Source organism: Malurus melanocephalus, unplaced genomic scaffold, assembly GCF_030028575.1.
Source record: "Malurus melanocephalus ecotype Western Australia unplaced genomic scaffold, MMel_1.1 scaffold_512, whole genome shotgun sequence".
Classification (NCBI taxonomy): domain Eukaryota; kingdom Metazoa; phylum Chordata; class Aves; order Passeriformes; family Maluridae; genus Malurus; species Malurus melanocephalus.
In genome coordinates, this window is record NW_026623744.1 from 201,863 (window position 1) to 227,100 (window position 25,238).

Consider the following 25,238-nt stretch of genomic DNA (forward strand, 5'->3'; position numbering starts at 1 on the left):
CACTTTTTATCTTGCAGAAGGAAACTGAAACATACAGAATAACTCRGAAARAGCACAGYATAATTCAGGATGAAGWATTTAATGCACCATATTAATCATTWAGAGAGTTCCCTGTAGCAATTACAAAACAAACAGTGAGTTACTGAGCTTAAGAAAATAAAAAACATGGTCCGAGAATAAAGAAGGAAAAAGAATAAATTGGAAGGAATAAAGAAAAAGAAAGGCAAATCTAACAAATGGTTACAACAGAACAAAAATTTAAACAAAAATTCTTCAAATTTTCCCAGAYATTCACGACTTGCCATGCCCAAAACAGATACCCGAGTAAACACACAGAACTACCCTCAAAGAGATGGAATAAAGAGGTAACTGTATCCCAGTCCAGAACAACCACACAATTCTCCATGGGCACAGGAGCAATARCTTCCATGTTAAAACGTTCATTCTCAGTCACTTGTGCAGAATCACTCCCAAAGTGAGAGAATTTCCCACCACCTCAAAGGAAGAAAGTTATTCAGCTATGGAAAACCTGAATATAGCAATACAGCCTGTCTAAGGCAACAAAAGATTATGCAGTTGGGGACACTCCACTCCTATTCCAAATTTTGCAGAAGACAGAAAATCCAATGATAACAGAGTGTTTTCATAGCTCAGACCTCCTTAAGCAAAACAAATGGAACTTTAGTTTTAAACCTTGAGAAGAAGCCTTATTAACAGGCAATAAAATTCCTCCAACTAATACAGGGAAAAAACCCCACTGCATTCCAGCAATTCAGAAAGAATTCTGTTACACTGATATTCACAACCAAGAGAAAAAAACACCTTTTTTTCAGAAAAATAGTATCTATTCAGGCAGATAATTTTTGACTGGCTGTCAAGAAAAAAGAGCAATTTGCATTAGAAAACACTAAGAAACAGTTCTCAGGTAAAAGCAAAATATTTACAAACTTTTCAAGGAAAGTTTTAAAATATGTTGATAAATAGAAGTATTAAAACGTCAGGTTTTCCACTGATTCATCCCTGAATGGACACTGGCTCACTGAATTAAAACCATTTTCAGTTATAATTGGGGATTTGAATTTTCATCTGTGGGACTTATAAAAGACTATTCCAGCACAGAACTACACCATTAGATGGATGAAGGTCAAACATAAATTTCCTACTGTCCAAGTCAGACTTCTGGGAAAAGCATGGAGAACAAAATAGGTACATGCACTTCCCAGCATCCAACAGAATTATTTCTGAAAGTACTCTATCAATTTCCTAAATTTGATTTCCACTAAATCAGAGCCAAACTGAACAAACAGTCCAACTGAACGCTGAATTAATCCATTAAAAAGGTCTGGGTTTCAAACATCCACATTGTCCAGAAAATTAATTCAGTAACAGTCTGTGYCTCATGTCTCAAACCGAAGCACTCGTTTGACAGAGGACTAAGCAGTGGCATTCAGAAAAATGGGAGGAATCCTCCCCTACAAAAGAGTTCCTTAGCCATYATTCTTACATTGAAGGAATAAGATAACTGGCATATCTTTGTCACTAGGTATAAACACAAGAAGACTTGCAAAATAACCATTCCACTGAATCCATGTCCTCTATTCCCCTGATAAACAGAAAAAGCTGGGCTCTTTAGGATTGTACCTCAGAAACCCAAGACTGACACTCCTTTTCCTGAAAGAAGAGAGTCATCTATCTACATCTTGAAGAAAAAGTAGATCCTCATCAGCTCCTGAAAAAAGTGTTACTTGTGATTAAAGGCAGGTTAGAAATAATATGAAGAACTTTTAAGTATTACCTCTCCTATAAAGACAACCATAACACAATCCAGTTTTTCTTCAGGGGACAGCTTATCAATAAGGGAGTGGAGAGTTTCTGTAAGGTAAGACTTGACTTTTCTTTTCACTGTAGGTATTCCCATTACAATGGAAACTGAAATCAAACAAACCAGAAAGGTACTTTCAGTGATTTCATACACAAGATAGAAAACAAAAATCTTGGAATAAGGCGTTGCTTAAGAAATGTCAAGAGTTAAAAACTGGAGGCAAGAGTAATTAAAAACAGTTTAAAAATATGCTACCCAGCATCAGGAACTTGACAAACAACCACCACCAATGCTCAGAACAAACAGCAGACAAATGAAGCAATCCTAGACATGCCAGACTATTGTGTAGGTGTGGTGGGCTGATCCTGACTGGACACTAGGTACCCACCAAAGCTGCTCTATAGCTCACCTCCTCACCTGGACAGGGAGGAGAAAATATAACAAAAGGTTCATGGGTAAAAACAAGGGCAGGGAGAGGTCATTCACTAGTTACTGTCACAGGCAAAGAAGATGTGAGGAAGGTAATTTAATTTATTACCCATCAAATGAACATAGGGTAATGGAAATAAAAACAAATTTTAGAACACCTTCCCCTCACATTTCCCTTTGTCCTGGGCTCAACTTCACACCTGATTTCTCTGCCTCCTCCCTACCAGCAGCACAGGGGCATGGGGAATGGAGGCTGGGATTCAGCTCATCACACATGATCTCCACAACTTCTTTCTCCTCAGTGGGAGAATTCCTCAGACTCTTCCCCAATCCAGCACGTGGTCCCTGCCATGGCAGATGGTCGTCCATGAACATGTCCAATGTAAGAACTGCAGTTCTTCTAGAACAGTCTGCTCCAGTGTGGGTCCCCTGAGGGGTCACAGGTCCTGCCAGCAAACTGCTCCACCGTGAGCTCCTCTCTCCATGGGTCCTGCCAGGAGCCTGTTCCTGTGTGGGCTTCCCATGGGATCACACCTCCTTTGGGCATCCACCTGCTCTGAYATGAGGTCCTCCAGGGGCTGCACGTGGATCTCTGGACTCTCTGCCCCGATACCTGGAGCACCTTCTCCCCTTCCTTCTGCACTGACCTTGCTGTCTGCAGTGCTCTTGCATGTTCTCACTCCTCTCTCCAGCTGCAGTCGCCCTTGTGCAGTTTTCTTCCCCCCCACCTTCAATCTGTTATTCCAGTGGCACTGATCTGGCTATTGGCTCTACTGGACACAGGAAAAGCTGCTGGCACCCTCTTACAGAAACCAGCCCAGTAGCCTCCCTGCTACCAAAATGTCATACRAAACATAATACAATAGTAAAACCATGGTATTAATCAGGTAAGGTGCACCAAGAGTGATTAAACTCCCTAAGTTTTACTTTAAAACTGATATAACCATTCTTCATAACTCAAGTATTTAACTTYTCAGAAGTTATCTTTCAAAACAATAATGCTGCAAAACTCTATTACTTTCCTTGTACCTGGTTTTGCTTCTTCTGAAAAAACAAGTTCAGGAGATCAGAATTTCACAGAAGTTCCTCAACAAAATCTCTTATCTCTGACAAYAGCACCACAACGCATGGTCCCCAGCTATAATATTATCGACACCACCTTTCAGCTGTCCATTTGACTCCTGTGCTCCTTAATTTTTCCATAGTTTTTCTTCTGCAATGTAACCAGGGCTGGCTACCTAGTGGGAGCACTGCAGGAATGCAGTAAAAGGATAAAGCAGACTTCATGAAATCCTGAAACCCTGAATTCCCTTCYTCCATTTAATTAAATAAACCTGATTCCAATTTCTATTTCGTAATTCCAAATTCCCAGGGGGACACAATACAGACTTCACTAAAAACAATAACGGATTATTAGATTTTTCCTCCTTGAATAACAACCTTGAAATAAAAGGTATTTATAGTCAGAAAAATAAACGTATGGCCTAAGCCCACATATCTGTCACTCAGGCAGTCCTTGTGTTAAAAGAAGGAGCAATCAAACTTACTAAAGTAATAAAAAGACACAGGCCAGGAGTAACTACAGCACTCCCTCCTATGTCCAGGTTTTATTGATGCAWTTATATGTGATTATCTTAATCATCTCAACTTTTAATTTATCCATTGAAATACACAGATCAGAACAAGAGAAACATCAGTGCTAAAATAATTATATCCATGCATGGCTGCYCCACAAATCTGAAAAGCCAAAGGGRTATCCATTAGCAGTTCAGAATCTGTAATGCTTGAGCTTTGTTTYCCTTCAGTTACAAAAAATTCATCCGAACTAAATGCTTCTTAATGTGTATCTTAACACAGCATGGGGTGTGATTGAGATTATGCAGAAAAGAGCAAAGCTGAAACCAAGCTCCTTTCATCTCGGATTCAGTGCGAATTCAAAGGATATCAATATCACACAAGTTAAACGAGATGTCCTTGATCTACCAAGAAATGCAGTAAATTCTATTTCTAAAACTAGAAGGTCCTCCAGATATAAAACATGAAATAACCATCATATCAGCATACCTCCTGTCCTTCCAAGGCCAACCTGCACAGAAGGTTGAAGGCTTCCTTCATTTTTCAACAAATGAGGCAAATGGTAATAGATATTTGGCACTTGAAGAGATTTTCTACTTGTTAGCTCTTTTAACAATTTCAGCGTCTCATCTGCAAACACACAGGGAATCAGCAATGCAGAAAACAAATAATATGAAGTTTTAAGCAACAGTAAACAGCATAAAATTCTAACAGCATAAAATTAGTCCTAACTGAAAGCCAGAACAAATTATGCATTTCTCTGAGGCATTATATCTTGTCTACAAAGGAAGTATTTTCTTATTTTGATTTTTTTAATAAATGATGGCAAAAACTACTTTACACCTAACCTTGTTACAGGTACAGTGAATACTTACCTGATTACATAAGATTTAGTGTGAATTCACAGAAGTAAAGAATGCTCCATTTATCTGGGGGCTTGTGGTTTTGATGGTTTTTTTACCAGTTAATCAAATGGGAAATTTATTTGCCTAGATAATTGTTTACTTTTGCTTACTGAGGTYATCACCATGCAGCAATGCTACTGCAAATAACTTTACAGAGCTACAAGTACATATTGAAATATACTACACATACAGACACAAAATAAAATAGCATTAAATATACACTTGAGATTTTGAGTATTCCTGCAAAAAAATGAAATCTAATGCAAATTTTTTTAGTCCACTGGAATAGAATTATCCTATTAGATTCCATTAGAATCATTCTTGCTCCTTCTGGAGCTACTGCCTCGCAGTATGTCCAGGTGGCTCTCAAAGTTGCAAATAACAGTTTTTAAAATTACCCTGCTGTGCGTGTTCATTTTCTTGCATCGAGTGTGAAAACAACTCATTTCAAATGACAAATATGATAGCATATGGATCTTTGAAAACTTACAGGCTTTATAATATCAAGTTAAGTAAAAAAGCTGTACTCAAGATTTCTTGAGATAAAATTGAGAAGAAGTAAAGAAAATAATGCCATAAGTTTCATTCCCCTCAGATTCTGAGCAGAGCTTCTACAAAGATAGATGGGTTTTGTTGCGATTTTTGGTTCTGTACGTTTGGAGTGCATGTTTTTTGGTGTACCTAAATTCCTTACTACCTCAAACTTTGCAGAAAGCTTTGTAAATAGATGCCATAAGTAAATGTGCCTATTTTGACAGACTCCAATACAGGCACAATTTACTTTTCCTGCCAACATTTAACTTCATCAGCAAAAGCTGGACTGCATTCTGTCCAAGCATGACMGCTCTTTGAATGAATAAGGGTCTACACAAAATAATCTTGATTTCTTCTAGCTTCAAAGAGAGCAAATAGTATTATGTATACTTAAGTATATTAAGCTTAAAAAAAATCTATCTAATCCTATATTCTTAGCACTAGAGCTCAGCTGTTCAGCTGGCTTCCCATTATGGCTCTACATGGAAAAACGTGGATGTCCATCTCAGCTGGGATCCAGACACGGTAGAATGTTACATGAATTACACTTCCAGCGGCATCAGAAGAGAATAACTCCCTATAACTCTATTGGCTATAAGCAAGCTAAGTCAATTTCAGAAACAWATGTGGTAATAACTTAATCTTAAACTCAGAATCAAAATTATTTGACTTCCTTCATGGTTTACTTTAAAAGCAAAAACATATATTTGATATATAGGAAGACAAGGTTTACAGACCATGCTAAACGTAACCTTTATCTGTGCAATTCCTGGAGACCCAGGGGACTACCGAGATCAGGCCATTAATGTCAGACAGCAATTCATGATTAGCATCAGCACCAAGACCTATAATTATAACCATTTCCCCACAAAAAAGTATTCTATCAAAACCAGTAAATCATAGCACAAATGCAAGTATACTATGAATTAAAAAAATCTCGTTTCAGATTTTTGATTTGCAAAACCCTTTGGGTTTCARCTTCTTGTTAGACCAACACAGTGAAATTTCTGCAAGCGACTAAATCAGACCTCTTGACAGAGAATTTGTATTTATTTGCTATTCATTTTTCATCCACAAAAATCAGAGTGACTAAAGCAGTAACAGCATGTGTTTAAAACTTAACTTCAATAATTTGGTGAATATTGTGAAGTCTTTCTCTAATATTGCCAAACAGCTTTTTGTAAACCTAAGCATCAGTCTCCAAAATGGGTAAAAATTTACAGAAGACATGATTAGTTTGATTATTAGTTATTGAAAAGGCCATTATCCRTGCTTTTTACAAATCATAATCAATACTTTAGTCTATATGATTTTATATCTTCAGTTGACTTTTAAACATATTTTAACTGCTTCAAGTTCATCCATTTCTTCTGTTTGCTCGCTTTTCCCCTCTATTTGAAGAGTGATGTAAATTAATTGTCACAACATATTCAACATATTAAATAAGTAAACAGAAGTTCCAAACTTTGGGAGCTAGGTGTGGAGTAAGTAACTGTTACAACTTTAGGAACTGAGTAAGAGTGGGTGAATCATTAAGAACAACAATCAGAAAAAACAAACCAAAGACACCCACACCAGATATATTACACATTCTTTATTCACASTGCTGAACACTATCATTTGGCTGTTTTGGCAGCAATTCCTTATTCTATAGTAATAAGAAGAGATATTGGCATTGCAGAATTATAAAAAAGTCTCTCTCAGTCAGAGAACRTACCTGAAAAATTGTTCATTGCATTCTTACTGCCGTTTGTTTCTGCCACTGCCCGCCTGAACTGCTCCAGGATGGCGTTGAGCTCGGAAGAGCGCTGCAGAGTGCGGTGCTCGGCGATACGGAGACGCTCCTTCAAAGCATGAAATTCCCGCTGATAGGCAATCAACTTTTCTAGGGAGGAAAAACATGATTCTGGTTATTTTTGATAACACCTACTGACAGATCCGACARGCATCTAATTCTGCTCAGCTCTGCAGCACCTGAAATCCAGCCAGGGAGGTAGAGCCCAGCACAATCCCACCTGCGGAGCTGAGTGCCCCAACTCACAGAGCACACGGAGGGGAGAGCGAGCTGCACCCCACCAGGGTGWGAGGCAGGAATTGGGGGGATGCCCCTCACCACAGCCACAGACCACAGCAACCTTGAGCACCCAGCACCACGARGCAGCTCTGAACCATTTTGTGGAACGGATGCCCACAAACTGTTTCTTTTCAGAAGCCACACAGGAGCTTACAAGCCCTTACAAAAGCACAGGCTGCATCTTCTGAAAGACCCCACTGAATACTTAATAAAAATTAGTGGAACTTGACAGTATTTCAGGCACATCAATTTCAAACAGTTTTAACTTACTGATGTGGYCAGTGCCTAAGAACTGAAGGACAGAACTTTTTAAACAAAATTCTGCTCATGTTGATACATACACATACTCTTTGAAAGGAGACCAAAAGGGAGATGAAAACACAAAAACTGATTTGCTGTGGTATTGCCCTTGCCCTTGACACCCAGCAAAGTAAGTGTGTCTGGATTTTGTATCCYTCCTTCTTCCTACTGTTAATTTTCTCAAATCTTCTGCTCACCATCATCACTGTCACCCTCCTTCAACCAATCCACAGACACGGACTGGAGTATTTTAAGTGATTTTGTGGCTCATAATCAATATTCCAATCACTCAGCTGATGCCCACAGACATACCTCCTTTGTTATTTACCTAACCATTCCTAGTCTTTTTGTATTGCAATGACAGGGAAGCAGAAGTTTAGCAMGCAATTTGAAACTCTTCCTGTTGCTATACTACATGACACATGAGGCAAAAAAGAATTAGAGTCAACTTTCCCTTGTTGATAGGGCTGCTTTTCCTCCAGTTTCTTTCAATTTACATTTCTTTTTTTTTTTTTGTGTAGTTGGAATGTACTACTTTGATTATGTTGAAAAAACATAATTAACTAAAATGCCCTGTGTTTTGAAGATGGAAAAACAAAAACATCATTCACTACTCTTAAGAGAAATGTTTTTGCCAGCTTTATTTTCCTTCTTTCATTWAAACCAAAAGGTTATTACTTTTGTGCCAACAAACCCAGAACACAGATGCTGGCCCACAACACAGTGCTAGGCACACTACACACTGCCAACTGAATCCAGACTGCTATTTGAAATAGGAACTGATGCTTTAGCCAACAGCACTTAGAAGACCAGGAAGATTTTCTGGAGTTTCTGGCATGAAGGACATTCTTACTTGCCAGTGATAACTAACGAAGTAGTTCAGTCCCAATGCTTCCAGTGAACTGTACTGGTATTGCAGTTATGGTACTTGAGATTTCAAAAGCATTAAATCCTTTCAGAAAATACTAGATGAGTAGTCAACTTCTCACAGTTGTTACAACCAGACATGCCTGGCTTAAGAAGGCTGGTGTAAAAGATACATAAACTCCTGGCACCTAGACTCCAAAAATACATGGTGGATTGCTCTTTATTAGGCACAATATTGTTCAGTCAAGCAAAAGTAAAAAATGGTAACATTACAAGTACAGTAAGATATAAAGCCTATCACCCTATGAGTATTTTTCTAGTTATTTATGCAAAAATAAATAAAAAAATAATTCTTGCTTAAGCGAACTTATGTGACCTAAAACATTTACATCTCTAATACCACCAGAGCTAGCACTTTTCATGTTCTTGGAGATGAATGTCTAATTTGGCCTTTTGGTACTTGTTTCATAATAGAGCTGCCTGTACTTTTAAACTAAACAAAATAAATTTAAATTTCTAACAGTTAATCTTTAGCATACGTTCAATACGTCAAAGATCAACTGCTCAGATATTTATTAATTACAAACAAAAAACCACAACAAATTTTATCTGAAATGCACCTGCAAGGAAGAAAATACTTCTGAGGTTCTTACAGAGCCACCATTAATGGTCACCACATGTCCCAGACTTTAGAAAAGCATCCCTTAAGGTATCATGAATTTATAAATACTCTGATTGATTTTTCAGAGCTCCTGACCAAGTACTTGGGAATGAAYCTACAAGATAAAGTTTAAGGATCTATTTTTATTTAAACTTTGACTCAGCTCAAGTTTGGTAGAGAAAGTCCTATTTAACTAACTTGATAACATTTTATGATAAAATTGTCCTCCTCATGAGTGACAAGGAAAGAAAATGGATGATTTTTCCTTTTAAAATTCTAATAAGGCTTTTGACACTGTTCCTCAAAACATTCCCCTGGACAAGCTGTCCAGCTGTGGGGTGAGTGGGTTCACAATGCACTGGGTGAAGAACTGGCTGAAGGGCAGAGCCCAGAGTGCTCAGTTACAGCTGATTGGTGACGGCACCAGCAATGTTTCTCAGGGTTCTAGGGCCAGTTCTGTTCAAGATATTTATCAGTCATCTGGATGAAGGAGTTCAATGCACCATTAGGAARTTTGCAGAGACATCTCRACACATCGGAGAACTGGGTAATCATCAATAACATGAAATTTAACAAGAACAAATGCCAGATTTGGYACCTGGGATGGACTAACACCAGGAAAAGGTATAAACAGTGAGAGGAGTGGCTGGAGAGCAGCCCTGCACAAAGGGATCTGGAGGTGCTGGTTGGCAGCAGCTCAATGGGAGGGAGCAGGGAGGGAGCCCAGGCAGCCAGGAGGGCAAACCCCATCCCAGGGTGCATCAAAAACAGCAGAGCCAGTTGGTGAAAGGAGGTGATTGTCCTCCATTCAGTGTTGGTGCAGCCTCACCTGGAGTATTCTGTGCAGCTCTGGGCCCCACAGTTTAAAAAGGATGTGGAGTTCTGTGAGTGCATCCAGAAGAGGGTGACAAAGCTGTTGACAAGGCTGGAAGACATGTCCTGTGAGGAGCAGTTGAGGACTTTGAGTTGGTCCAGTTTGGAGAGAAGGGGGCTGAGGGAAAGTGGAGATGGATGTGCTGAGCTCTTCTCTCCAGTGTTCAGTGATAGGACACATGGGAATGGTCCTAAGCTGTGCCAGGGGATGTTCAGACTGAACATTAGGAAATATTTCTTTATTGAGAGGGTGGTAAAGCACTGGAAGAGACTTCCTAGGAAGAATAAAGTGTTTAAGAGGCATCCAGGCAATGCCTTTCACAATATGCTTTAGCTTTTGGTCAGGTGGTCAGGCAGTTGGACTAAATGATTGCTGGTAGATCCTTTCCAACTGAGATATCCTATTCTGTGGCAAGCTGATTTGTAACCATTGTACATACAAGAAAGTCAATAGAGTACCTGATATTTTCAAAATACATTTGACCATTTAGTGCTTTATTGTTCAGAGACTTCACCAAGACCAAAAGGAATTGAATTGATTTCTTGTCCAAAAGTATGAAAACACTTTTTTTCATTGCTATTACAGTAAAAATGAGAGTACTGAACCTAAAATCAGAGGAAATGGGTCAGTGATCATCATAATGAAAAGAAAGTTTCTTTTTCTACAGTATTACAAATTACTGCTATTCTCATGCTGAAATCTAGAGTAATTTAAGAAGATAGAGGAAGGAATTCCTCTTATTGGCCTTATAACACTGACGGAAGAACTCCAAACATATCTGTTCTCTGACAAACAAAACATCCCTCTAACAGCAGCTGTAGCCAATATCAAAGACATTTAAGTCTCCAATAATTTCAGCATACAAGCATGTTTTTCTTTAAGAATAACATATTATTTTACATTGAAATGAGATAGTGCTGTTTTTCCATTATTTTCCCTGGAAGCCAGAAAGATCAAATAAAAATAAATATCTTGTTAAGAAATTACTTGAGAATAGAAAGCATTAATTCTTTGTAATTTTTCTCTTAAATTCTAGCTGGTTCAGCAAAACTTCAGAAGATAAAGCCTAAAAATTTTAGCTGGCTGGATGCTGTGCAGTTCTCCCAACTCTGTTTCAACTGAACCAGTACTTYGTTTTATTAACTCTTTTCCCATGTTGCAATATGTTGTTTTAAATATGCAGAAGTTAAAATTTAGAGAAAGTTGATGAAGTATCTTGAAAAGTGAAAATTCAAATAAACTCCGGAGGTTTTCAAGTTTTTGACCAGAGGTGAAATCTCAGCTCTCAGCCTTCTCTGGGTTATTTACAGTTCTCCTACTAAACAACTGTTACAAATAGTTATGCCAAAAAGACAMCATTAGCCAAAAATTACAAACTCAATCYATTCTCCTCTTAGCCATAGACAATCTTGACTACATAATTCCCTTAAGAGTTATCTAAATTTGAAGAAAAATTCAAAGTTTTAAAACATGCAGCTTCTGAACATCTTAGCATGCATCTAATTTCTTAGTTTGGGTCTTTGTACTTCTTTAAAAATCTGTTTATGTTCTTCAACCCCTGYTTTTCCTAACAGCAAAGAGCTTTCCCTTGGGATAAAAAGGGACATCAAAGAAAAGGAATAAGAAAATGTGCTGCAGTTTGAGTTTAGAAAAGTATTTTGCAGGGTATTTCAGCTCAACTGAAATAGCTATAGAAGTCTGAATTGCAGGTAAATTACCAGCACTAGCAGAATACTTGCTGTATTCTAATTCCAGATGAAATATCTACTGAACAACRAACAGAAAAAATACTGTGGAAACTCAATCGAAGCATTTTTAAGGCTATACAGTTTCTACATCAATAAAAATCATCAACAGCTTASTTTTTTGCTCATGTTATTTTTTTAGGAAAGTTAAATTTTTTRTTGCCCCAAGCCTGTTAGCAGTGTTTAAGAGGCCTTAGGACAATGACCTTAACAACATGCTTTAGCATTTGGTCAGCCCTGAAGTGGTCAGGCAGCTGCACTGGATGACAACTGTAGTTCCCTTCCAATTGAAACTGTCTATTCTATCCTAACATGAAAACTTGGTGAAGAAACTATTTGAGTGCACTTCTAAACTGGGTGCACACATCTGTACAATCAMCAAACAGCTTTATTCCATTGCACCAGGGAAAGGAGGTACAGGTACTACATAACCAGAATTATACTCAGACCCTGGAGAAATGAGCTGAATGGTGGACATAGAAAAAGGGCAAGAAGCCATGTAAAAAGGGAAGTTGGCATTCCTGGCAATCTGCAACATTTGACTCCATGTAGCCTGAAACATCCACTCCATGATACCTTGTGAATCCAGCAAAAACTCTGCCAATCTCCACACTGAAAAAAAAATAAATAATCATCTGTGGTTGCTGTGTTATATACACACACCCCACACTTTTTTTTGGGGGGGGCTTTGTGGTTTCATATCCCAAGAATGTCTTGGCAATTCTCAGTTAGTTAGTATTGCCATTATTCCTTAAGGAAAGCCTTGACTATGTTAAAAGAAGCACAAYCTCCAGCATAAAAAGCAGTATGAAAGCTTTGCAAGCTGTTATTTATCTTATCAATCAAGCAGGTTCACAAACACATTAAATCACAGGCCATTTTCACAATTGGAAATGGAACATGTTGAACTAAGATTGTTGAACAAAGGTGGCTGTATTCACTTAAATAAATTAAATAAATAAAGACAAGCTATAATTTACYCAGAGCTCTGTGTTTGTACGGCTGGCTGTCTTCAAAGGCAGATGTATCAGACAAGAAGATCAGGAAAAGCTTTATGACCTTCCCATATCACAAGCAGGCAGCTGAGTCTTCCCTAAAACCCCAAACCATGCTAAACACCCAAAGTGATGGATCTGCCACAAAGACAAAAACATAACCAGCCATAGACTTGGCACTCAAAAAAGGCCAGCAAGACAAGCACAGAGGGCTTAGCTTTGCCAATTAATTGTAAACTTGATTTATATTTTCTGCCCTTACCCAAATGAACCATTGAAACTGCACCCCCATTGTTCATTAAACAACAGGAAAGACTGACTGAGTCTGACAGATGGACAAAAGACTTTGATTGGCAACAAAGCATTGTACACAAATACTCAATGAGTAAAACAGGTAGAGAAGGGACAGATACCTGATGCAACAGGACTTTTCTTCTATCCAAGCGGGGAATATTAAATCATTATTCAAATCAACAGTGTATCACTGGCAACAGTCCCAAATTCACCAATGTAACAGTTTATGGCCACCCTAAAGACAATCCTTTCAGTTTTTACAAATCACAACAAATGTATCATTTTTCTGTACACTCTGTCAATGAGTTATTACAATGCCATTGAACAAATGCTTGAATCTGTGAGAACATACTGTGCAGTAAGTGCAAATCCAGGTAATTCTGTGATTCGTTATTCTACAACTCATTTACTCCCATTATAAGAACCCTACAGTAGTTACCATCAAGCCATGGGTCAGAGACACTAACAAGCTTCATGGATTACTTCATTACACTCCCATCAAGGATGTTGATCAGTTTACAGGTTGACACAAAATAGAGATCTTAATTGGCAGACAGCTTCCACATTGGGTTTGATACAGTCAGTGGTGAAGCAAGAGGAGTTTACCCTTCAGTGAATTAGGGATTTGTCAATGTGCCAGCCAATTCAATCTGGCATGGCTCATACAGGAACATTTCTTTGTTTGAGCTACGTGAGGTAYAAAAAGTAAGTTCTGCACTTCCCGTAAAATCAGCTCAGATGCTTTATGTGATCCATGAAGTTGTAGTATCAAGTACAGCAGTACCCAGTATATCATTTACAATACCTGCATGGACCTGCGCTTCAATCCCACAGATGTAACCAACAATGTATTTTTTAGACCATGCTTGTTTCAGTGTACTCAAGTATTACAAGAGATCACATTTGTAGTACTACCAATAAAATACTCATCTTCATCTCTCACAAGCAGATATCCTTTTAAATTAAAATCCTGCTATGCTAAGATGTGGCAGAATAAATTATTTCCACTGTCAGCCAAAAAAAGAAGAGAATTYCTCTAGTAAATAAAATTAAATTCTTACTACACTAGCACTTAAGTAATTCTAAACTTCATCTTGAAACTGACTTATTTTGCAAAGGCCACACTTCCTCTTTAGCAYGGGTTTTGCAAAACGTAACTGCAAATACAATTTCCCAATACTGTGATACAAAATTCTGTTCCTACTGCAATGCACACTGATCCAATATCCACATAAAGATGCACAGACAAAAAATACATAGTGGCATTTACTGAGAAAATATAAATATTGCTTCCATTGCCCTTTGGAAGTGACTCCAGAGCTCAGAAGATATTTGCAAGGCACAAATCAAGCACTGCATTCTCAAATGTCCGACTGAGAAGAGGCAAGCAGAGGAACTGTCAAACCAATCACACAGGCACAGACAAAAAGCTATGTCCATACATGAGAGATATTAAAGATGTTCCAGAATCCTCCTGTGACATTTAGACTTACAAAACCAGCAAAATATTGTAGCAAGCTGAGCTAATTATCAAGTGTCAAAACCTGCACATAGGCACAAATCATATCTATAATCAGCAAAGTCAAACAGTGAAGAGTAAAGAAGGTGCTAACAAAATTTGTCCCTAAAAATTAAACCACAAGTGTGCTCACAAATCAGATTCTGACTTGTCTCAAAACTGGCTAAAAGCTGATACATGGTGTCCTTGAAATGTTACAATATATTACCATGGATGACTACTCAACATAAGCTAATTAGCTTCTCTGCTCTTAAAGTGAAATTAAAACTTTTTATAAACAAGTTACGATGAGTTATAAAATCCAAAGCTGAAAAGCAATCAACCATGCAAATACAAATAAAGCAGTATACTGTAAAGGCTAACAACAGACATGCTATAAATAAAAGCTCTTAAGAAAATTGCTCAAGGTCAAATTTTATCAGCCCTCTTTGAACACTCAATTCTGTGGGCCTTTTTAGTTGCAGAGTTTGTAGCTATGCCTATTCACAAAGCTATTTTATTATTTTTAAGGGATTAGAGAATATGCAACTTTTTGTAAGTATAATACTCTGAAATTGAAGACAGGAAAATATGGTAGATGATTTGCAAAAAAATACATCCTACTACTTATGACAAAACATTTTCTGCATCAGGAAACATACAAACACAATAAAGATTCAGGAAAACAAGTGGGCAAGACATTTTTTTATCCCTAATCTTGTTATTCAAATTGATGTATAATTTTAGCAATTCACGATTTCAATCTACCAAAACAATCCAGCAGATCTATTGTTTATTGCCCTTGTTTTCCACATAGAAATGTACTTATTAGGACTGGAAGTATTTTTAAAAGTGCTTATTCAAGTAGCTTTCATTGTGAAGAACAACTTGGTTTTCAGGGAAGGTTCTGCAGGTTTCCTTAACTTTGTTAAAAAAGAAATCCTCAATAATTCTAATTACTTAATTTTTCATTGCAGTTTTTTTCATATTTCACACTTTAAGGATCTCTATAAAAAATAATGTGTTTTGTTCTCTCCAATTTTAGTGCAGTAACACAAGTCTGAAGYGCTTACTTTGAAACTTTCAGGGCCCAATCCAATCTCAGTCTAGATACTTTTGTTTAAACATTCCTTTACAGCAGGAATTGAAGTAATTTTCTCTAAAACTTTTTTTAGCAATCTGAATATAATCCTTTTTCATATCAACTTGCAGAACGTTTCTATTTTGAAATGTAAATTTCAGAATCAATTTTCTTGTAAATAGTCCWTTGAAAAAACAAAGCCCTGTGCCTTCTCACAGATTCCACATATACAAAGCAGAAAAATGGGAGTACAAAACAGATCAGACTATGAGAATCTGCTTGCCCTCCGTTTTCTCTGTCTTTAACATAAATACACTGAAAATGGTGCAGCTTACCAATCAAAATGGAGGTATGAAATGGTACATCATGTTTGATTYTTTTTTTCCTAGAAAGCCACAGAATACAACATTTTTCTAGAGGAAAAACAACCCTAAGAAATTAGAAATCCAAAGAAGCAAAGAAGCCAAACTAGAATTGTGACGACTGATGAATGACTTTCTTAATGAGTATTTCCACAGAGGGATAGAACAGCCAGGAAGAGTTTAAAATGTCTCCAGATGCAATTGCACACCTTTGCCTCTAGAGATAAATTTTTCAACAGAGAAAGGTCACATTTTAGAAGACTTTCAAAACTATTATAAAACCCAGTATGACACCAAATTCAAATCTCCCCTGATGAGGGCTGACAGAGAGTCTGAATGCTCCTTTGGACACAAAGAATAAAAAGAATAACATATCAGAAAATCCAGACACCCACAAATAAGGAGGTCAAGTCAACAGAAGCATATGGTGTTCTGTCTGTGCACTGGCTTCAGACAATAAGGATAATTAAACACATGATTTGTTTGGGAAGAGTTATTGGCAGCACTTGAGCTGAAGGTCTTCTCTTAAAGCAGAGAACAGCAAGCTACAGTGATGGAGAAAAAGCAAATTTAAAAAAAAAATAAAAATAAAAATCACACATTTGCAAATTATTTGCCCTGATCTGACTTTTAACTTTACTAGGATTCACACTTGTATGCCTAGTAAACAACACTGCCCAAGACTCGATGGATGAATATAAACCTCAGGGCTTTTTAGGTTCCAGATACTTGGTTCTTATTTTATTCCCAGTGCTAAGAAGCACTGTCACCTCTGCTGGCATTTCTTCTTTAAGGGGAAAGTGATATAAAAAGGTCACTGAAATCATATGCTAAATCTGTCCCACAATAAGCAATCAGTATTTAACACATCTCTATCCCTGAATAGAAACACTAAGGAATAAATAAAAGCTTTATAGATTCTATTCCCAAAAAGCAAAACAACAAAAATTATTGCAACTGCTGTTGTAGATATTCATTGCACAAAGACTTCAGTTTAAGAAATTGATAAAAGAAAAGCTCAACTGAGTATAAAAGCACTGAATCCATGTAATCTGGACGTTAAGTCTTTATAAGGAAAAAAAAATTACCTTCAAGTAGCTGTCACTGAAACCTCCCACTCTGACATTTCTGACATGTCTTGCTCAAGATTTAAAGTGCACAACAGTATAAAAGAAACTAGGAAAGCTTCAACAACATCCCAGTATTACCTCAAAAACACAATCTACAGTGACAGCTTTTACTAAGATCATTATGTCACAATTATTTTTTCAAACTATCTGCCAAATAAAAAGCAAGACTGTAACTATAATGCTCAAGCAAGCACAAAGCCCCAGTTYAAGCAAACATTACAACGATAACACTGAAAAACACTTCAGATACAAGACAGGTCAATAGCTAGCCTACATTCTTGGCMACAATGAAGAACTAAGGCATACTAGGTGAAATAAAGAATTTCTATTGCATTTTTAAACATATTAAAGTAAAACAATCCCCTCTACATTTCTGCAGAAAACACATGAATTTAGGATACATTATGTTTCCTTCCATCATTTCATTTAGATGTGTGTATAAACATATAGTTTATTGCTACCAATGAATGAGGATCTTCTAAAAATCACATAGCAGCTAATTACACTCATTTCTAATAGGACATATCAAACATTGATCTGATAAACACTGCTTTGATCCAGGCAGTGTTATAATTTCAACATTAAAAATAACAATAAAATCTAACCTTGATCTARCACATTTCTTTCACATCTTTTAAAAGAGCACAAGCAACCCCTTCACCTGAAACACAGATTTGCTGACCATGTAAACAAATGTAATTACCCTGTAGGTAATTCAAACTCTTACAGTCAGTTTGACWACAAGTCATCTGTGACATCTCACGTTTCTCCAGATCTCAATCAGACAATAACACTTTCAGCTACTTTCTACAAACAAGCATATATACCTATATTAAAATATYAAAATATTCATGCTCTCTAGTGGTGTCCAGTTCTTGGGGAGTTCTTTTACAGCTTTTTTATTTTTATTTTAAGGAAAAAACATTTCTCTGCATACCACTTTTTACAACCTCCCAAACTTTTAATTTAATTTACTAAYATAGTGTTATCTGCTGTAACAGAATTCATGAAAGTAAGGGGTTTGATTCTCCTTGTTATTGACTTGGTAAGTTAAAACTGGAAATTGGATTTGAAAGAGAAAACAAGTTTCCATGAAATTACCAACCTGGTAATCATTCAAGCTTCCTCTAATCCTCTAACTCTCATSTCTTGCAAATAGCCAGGCTTGTGCAAAACATTTGACATTGTTCTGCACAACACCCCTGACTCCTAACTGTGGAGACATGGATTTTACAGATGAATCATTCAGAGCATAAGGAATTGGCTGGATGGTTGCAGTCAAAGAGCTGCAGTCCATGTCTCAATGTCCAAGTGGAGACCAGTGATGCATGGTACCCTCAAGGGTCAGTTTGGGGACCGGTACTTTTTAACATCTCTGCTGGTGACATGGGCACTGGGACTGACTGGCAAGTTTGCCAACAGCACCAAGCTGTGTGGTGTCTGATGTGCTGGAGGGAAGGGATGCCATCCAGAGGGACCCGGAGAGGCTTGCAACATGGAACCAAGTGAAATCCATGAAGTACAAGGACAAATGCAAGGTCCTGCTCCTGGGTAAGAGTAATCCCAAGTTCAAGTACAGGCTGGGTGGAGAATGGATTRAGAGCAGCTCTAAGGAGAAGGACTTGGGGGTGTTGGTTGACAAGCTCACCTGGATTCACCAATGGACATTCACAGTCCCCAAAGCCAACCATGCCCWGGRCTGCACCAAAAGCAGCGTGGCCAGCAGGTGAGTCTGCTCCTCTTCTCTGCTSTCATGAGACCCCACCAGGAGTGCCACATCCAGCTCTGGGAGCTGCAGCGCAGGAAAGACACAGACTGTTGGAGCAAGTCTGGAGGAGGATCATGAAGATGATCAGGGGGCTGGAGCACCTCTCCTAAGACAAGGCTGGGCTGTTCAGCCTGGAAGGGAGACCTCAGAGCACCTCCCAGTACCTAAGAGGGTCAACAAAATAGCTGGGGAGGGACTTTTAACAATGGCATGAAGTGACAGGACAAGGGGAAATGGTCTCAAATCGAGAAAAGGTAGGTTTGGATTAGATGCAAAGTAGAAATGCTTTCCTGTGAGGGTGGTGAAGCACTGGGACAGGYTGCCCAGAGAGGTTGTGGATGCCCCATCACAAGAAAAGTTTAGGCCAGGTTGGATGGGCTGTAATTAGCTCTGACMAGCTGAGCTAATCTCAGTTGCCTCATAAACAGGCAAGCAATGGTCTAGAGACAGCAACAAAGATGTTTGCACAAGGTTAGAGAAGGCRCAGCTGAGCTTCTAGTGAGACGTGACCTAAGGCCATTGGAATGTGTGTGCCACAAGGTGTAAGAAGGTGAAATTTGAAATTATTTTGTTGACAAGTACAGAGTCTCCAAAATACTCAGTGCAGAAAATTAGTACATTTTGGTTTAGATTTCCCCAATCACTGTGCTAATTATATATTTTAAATTATTTTCCATTATACTTCTCTTCAGCAGTATTATTGAAGATTAAGTTGTGATTTTATAACAACACTGAGAAATATGGCACCATCTGCATTGCAAATAAGTAAAGATTTCTGAATAGAATTATAATTTTCATATTGATCCTTTCTGCAACAAGGAAACAAAGAGCTTGTAGAAGAAGTAGCACAGTGCAGGAATTATTCCCATGGAAGAAGTGGTCCAAGAAGCATTATCTTTATTAACAACAACAACAAAAAAAAAAAAGTCTATTTTGATTTTCCTTACAGGAAGGTCTTAAGGACTTTAGGTTTTGTTAAAGATTTGTTCCMAAAAAAACTTTTCATTGCCAAAATTGGATAGAAAATTCAGTTTCTAATTTTGCAAGATACAAATTCAAAAAAGCCAGAGACTTTTTTTATTAAGTGCCCCACTACTTTCGTGCTTTTATTGAAGTATATAAATCAATGTGCTATAAAGCTATTTTTTTTTGAATGAAGGGTAGAGACAACTGCATCAGCCACACACTCTAGAGTTCCACCTAAATAATTCTATCTAAACAACAAATGGCAATAGCCCCTTTTAGTATAACAACCCAACCTAACAACAAACTCCTATATTTAAGTTCCATTTGAAACATGCATCTWTAATGTCTCAATAAACAACACAGCCAAGTAGCCTCTAATGCCTTTTTCTTCTATGGCATTTAAGCATAATAACAACATGAACAAAAAGTTAAGATATACCACAACACCAGGTACAGATAATGCAAAAAGCTGAAGCACAGATTCTTGCCAGGCCCACAGTGATATTCTCCACTAATTTAAAAAGTCTCCAAGTAGAAAAATATTACTACAAACACAATCACAAGAAGTTTGTGCTACACTTTGAAGAAGGATTCAGCCATTAGTATCATGAACAATCCAAAACTAAGACATACGATTTACACGTAAATGAGTTTTAAATAAACCTTTTCTCTACCTGGCACTCTGATAAGTTTGTGTGCCTAGAGAGAGGCACGAGTGTGAGGTGGGGAGGGTAAACCTGAACCCAAACATAGATACTGCATCCACACAAGCTTCACAGATTTGATTCCCTACAGCTGTTTCCATCCCTCCTCACTTTCAAGAGGTTCTGCCAGAGCAGCCCTCGCTCTTGCCCAAGAATCTAGTCCACATMCCAGGACCCTCTGTTGCAGCCTGCAAATCCAGCATTCAGCCCAAGCACACACAACCCCTAATGTTGTTCCCCATGAATGCCTTCCACACAGAACAGACGTTCTACCCATGAACAGCACTTGCCTTTAACCCCCAGCAGCAGCAGCAGCACTGCAGCAGCTCTGCACCCACTCCGTCAGTGGAATGTGAGCAGTGGCTGCACGGAGAGCCAACTCCAGCACTGCTGCTGAGCTCCAGACCCTCTCCCTTTGCCTGACCAGGCAGAGGYTCTGTCCTGGTCCTAACAGCATGTTTCCTCTAAACTCATTTACAACTGACTTTACAATACAAGGTTAATTTGTATTCTGCAGTAARTATGAGCCAAGCCAGACTAAAACAGTATTATGGAGCGACAGAGGGAAAAAGAGGATACAGCAGCAAGTTTTAATGCAAACGAAGCTGCAGTGACATTTCAGCTTTTGAAAACAACCATCCTACATTCATTATCCAAGACATTAGTTTATCATTATGACTGCACTGGAAAACAACTCAAAGCCATTACTACAGAATGTACAAACATACTGCGAATGTCCTAGCACGATTCTTCTTCCTGCATAAGAACAAATTTCAGCTTCACCCAATTCAACCTTTGATCATTTTAACCTACATGTAGCTAAAATACCACAAAACCCAATTCAACTGATTTCTGGATCCAGAAAATACAAGAAAATAAGTACATGAAAATACACGAAAATACACGAAAAAGAGAAGTCTTCTGTTCAGTTACAGCTTGCTTCAAGTCAAAACACCTTCCTTAAACTAAGTTAAATACAGTTAAGTCTAAAGCAACATACATATAACACACATATGGAGTAAAGCATCAGTCCCTTTTTCAGTGTCTTTGTGTAATATAAAATTGCATTCTATAAAACTGCCTTCTCAGTAAAGCAGTGTGGAGGAGGAGAACACGGGAAAATGAACCCTGACCTGAGGAAGTCATCTCCACTTATAAGAAAGCAGTTATTCTACCAGCATGTGTCTACACACGTGAATTCCAGAAAGTTTCCCCTATTTCTACCCAGAGCCTCTCTCATCAACAGAGAGTGCAAATAACCTTTGTGCAAAGCAAAAATATTTAACCCCAACGCTTCCACGCAAACAAATTACTGCACACACACCTCTATACATCCTCCAGAATGTGACTCACAGCATATCCACCAACCAGTTGTGCAGTAACTGAGTGCCTGACCCCTCTCAGACATCCCTAAAGCATGTGGACTTGAGCACTCTTGTATAATTGCTCAGCAACTACTTATCACAAATATGCACTTACATAAAACTTCCCAAAGGTGTCACTTACTGTGCACATTTAATCTGTGTGTACACAACTGGAATTTCTAGTCATGCAGTAACCTTGTCAGCAACAGGATGCCTGTGCAGCAGCATCTACCCATCCAGGCTGCAGGCTCTGCATTGGAAGGATTTCTGCCTAAGCAAATTTTCCATGAAGAAAATGAAGTCACCTCTGGGAAAACCCAGGTGTATGTATACCAAACCTTGCCCAAGAATCATCACATTAATATGCTCACATACTCTTGAACATTCAGGGCTCAAGATTTTTGAGGGTTAAGATGTTGAATATTCTCAGTGTGATGAACTTTGAGTCCAGTGTGGCAAGGAGACAAAGCACACAGCAAAGCAGAACACAGCAGGACACAGAAAAGGCAACTACTTCTGACAACCTGAAAGATCCCAAAYGCTCTAACATGATTTGTTTCTACTACAGACTTGTCAGTAAGTCAGTGAGTTTATGTACATGTAAATCAATATACTCTTATTTCAAACCATTCCTTTTCCTCCTCTCAGAAACAAATGGATGCACACATGGCAGGAACTATGGCAAGAAAACCCAGCTTTCTAAACTAAAAGGAGATTGGCAATGACTGATCTACAGCCAAATGTTTAACATATTAATACATTGGAAGAAAATTAATCTAGCAAAAATAACTGGTCAGAAGAGTGCTACCACCTCTCAATTAACAGCACTATTTTAAGAGCTTAAACTTTTAGAAATTCTTAATAGTCTGGGCACAAAACCCAAGCCATTGCAGAAATCTGCTTATTGTTTCCACACACGCTAGCAGGCTGAGGTTGCTGATGCTCCTTGTTTCTTTGTGCCTTGACAACTGTGTTGAACAAACTGTTTCTSAGAACATATTCTTTCTAACTTGTCCTCCTTGCAAGCAGCTCAGGATCAAAGCTTCACCATGCTCACACATTSCTGCAAATTAGCAACAACCTTGTAAGTCAAATGCAATCTCATTGCATTTGTTTTATTCAAATCTTTCTCTAACAGTACCTCTACAGTTTGTCTCTAGGGGCTGTGGAACCAAGTATGAGGGCAGTTTACTGGCACAAGTACTTCACTAGTAATTCATAATGGAAAAAAAGATTTAGTTCAGCCCATCTCTGAACTGGTCTAGAGAAACTTACACGTTCATGTATTGATATGTAAGACCACAAAGTATCTGCARGCTACAACAGCAAAATTTATGCTTGATAAGCACAGAAAACTTYTAAATTCTTTTTGAGCATTACACAGTTAAAATTATGTACTGTCAAAAGCAAAAAAAAAAACCAGATTTCTGCTGTTTACAGTCAGATAGATGGGTGGCACATCTGTGGGAAGCATCCACAGGAACAGGCAGAAAGCTGCATGAAAGCTGAGGAGACAACCAGAAAAACAGCTGGAAGCACAGCTCTAAAATACTGTAGAGTAATTGCTTTTTAGGCAGAGACTAGCTGGAATAAAGCATTGCACTGTAAGCAAGGAAACTGCTTTCTATTCACTTTCTGCCATGCTCAGGAAGACAAAATATAGTGCATTATAAACAACACTAAATTACAGACTTACCAATGTCTCATCTTTAAAAGAAAYAACTTTTAGGATTCCAATCCTAAAGATTGTATCAACAATGAAAAAGATTTTTTGTTATCCAGGCAGCAAATAAAGTCGTAATTACACAGCRGGAATAAGGTTACTAAGATACTACTCCAAACTGTGAGAGTGAGGGGAAAAAAAGAACCCAAAATCCCACAACTGAAAATAAGTAATTTTTTAATGTTTTTCCTAACATAGCATGTTCACAGCTCCCCGCTATAGAAGTGGCTGCTTATTGTTAATGACAATAAAAGATTAAAAATAAACAGATAAGGGAATCTGCTAAAAWCCAAGCATATGTTTTATGTATTTTAAGGGATCAAATTTTATTATAATAAAGGGTAACTTTCGCATATCTCATAACATCAATATTATTCAGTAATGAAACACACTGTCATGCTGCTCTTGGCACAAGGAGAGATAAACCTGGCAAATGTCAAGAATAACTAATATAATTTAGGGATTTCTAGCGGTCATCTAGCCCAACCCCCTGCTCAAAACTAATTTCAGCACAATTGCTACTTCAAAGTTGGAGCAATCCTGCCAGSTGTAGGTCTTCTCTAGCTAAGGTTTATTTTGTAAGTGTCATTTTGACTTTAAAAATCAGTGTAACCCAAGCCTTTTTGTGCTAGCCCAAATCTCTATTGGTACCAATTATGGTATCATTTACTTTCACTGCTGGTTTAACTTATTCTTGAAACTGCCTACATGGAAATTCTTCACTCCAACAACCCCTCCCCAACAATCTACTCCAGTATGTAACTATACTTGCCATTACAAGAACTGTCCATTAACTAACCTTCCTCTCCCATTCAATTTCAGTCCGTTATATCCTGTTATTTGCTACAGCCACAAACAATAGATTACGTCCTTTTTTCCCTTTTTTCAGGGAAAGAACTTCTTGGCAAGAACTTCTGAAATATTTGAAAATTATCTTCCTGTCTCTCTCCTCACACCTCTCCTTTAAGGCAAGGAATGTCAAGACACTGAYCCTTCCCTTACAGGGTAGACTTTCAGGATCTTTTATCACTTGTTGCTTCTTTGAACCCCATCTAGTTAATCTATTTTGTTTCCAGAAGCAGATACAGTACAAAGCAGAGCAAAAAGAAGACTTCCTGTGTCTTGCTGGAGCAGTAGACTTCACACTTAYTTCCTTACACCCCATTTTTGTTCAACTTCCATTGTTTTCTGTAATAACATGGTGAGTCACACTTAGTATGACTGTCATTCCTAGCTATAATGCCAACATCAAATTTCTTCCCCATTTTTCACRTATAGATTTGATTTTCCTCTTCTTTACTGCACCCCTTGTTTTGACTGGGGCACTTTCATCTRCCTTCAACACACCATTCACTTCCTGACCACTAATTTGACTGATCTATTTTAAACTTCAATCTCTTTGTCTACCTTTGCTCCTCCCATCATGGTGCTGTTTGAAATCCAGTAAGAATTCTCTGCCTCTAATAATCTTGATCCACCAAGGAAAATATCAATTACTGCCAAAAAAGGACAGATCATTGCAAAGCCCCTCTTACTCACTTCAAAATGTTACAATACGGTATGAGCA

The 25,238-nt window shown here is 38.0% G+C and overlaps 1 protein-coding gene across 1 annotated transcript in view; it reads right to left on the bottom strand.

The window, feature by feature from the left end:
- Window positions 1-25,238, bottom strand: part of MGAT4A (alpha-1,3-mannosyl-glycoprotein 4-beta-N-acetylglucosaminyltransferase A) — a 76,857-nt gene that overhangs the window by 41,775 nt on the left and 9,844 nt on the right. Inside the window, exons 3-5 of the mRNA XM_057381490.1 lie at window positions 6,983-7,150; window positions 4,316-4,456; window positions 1,796-1,929 (exon numbers count right to left, since the gene is read on the bottom strand). Coding sequence (XP_057237473.1) covers window positions 1,796-1,929; window positions 4,316-4,456; window positions 6,983-7,150 — 443 coding nt within the window. The remainder of the gene's footprint in view (window positions 1-1,795; window positions 1,930-4,315; window positions 4,457-6,982; window positions 7,151-25,238) is intronic.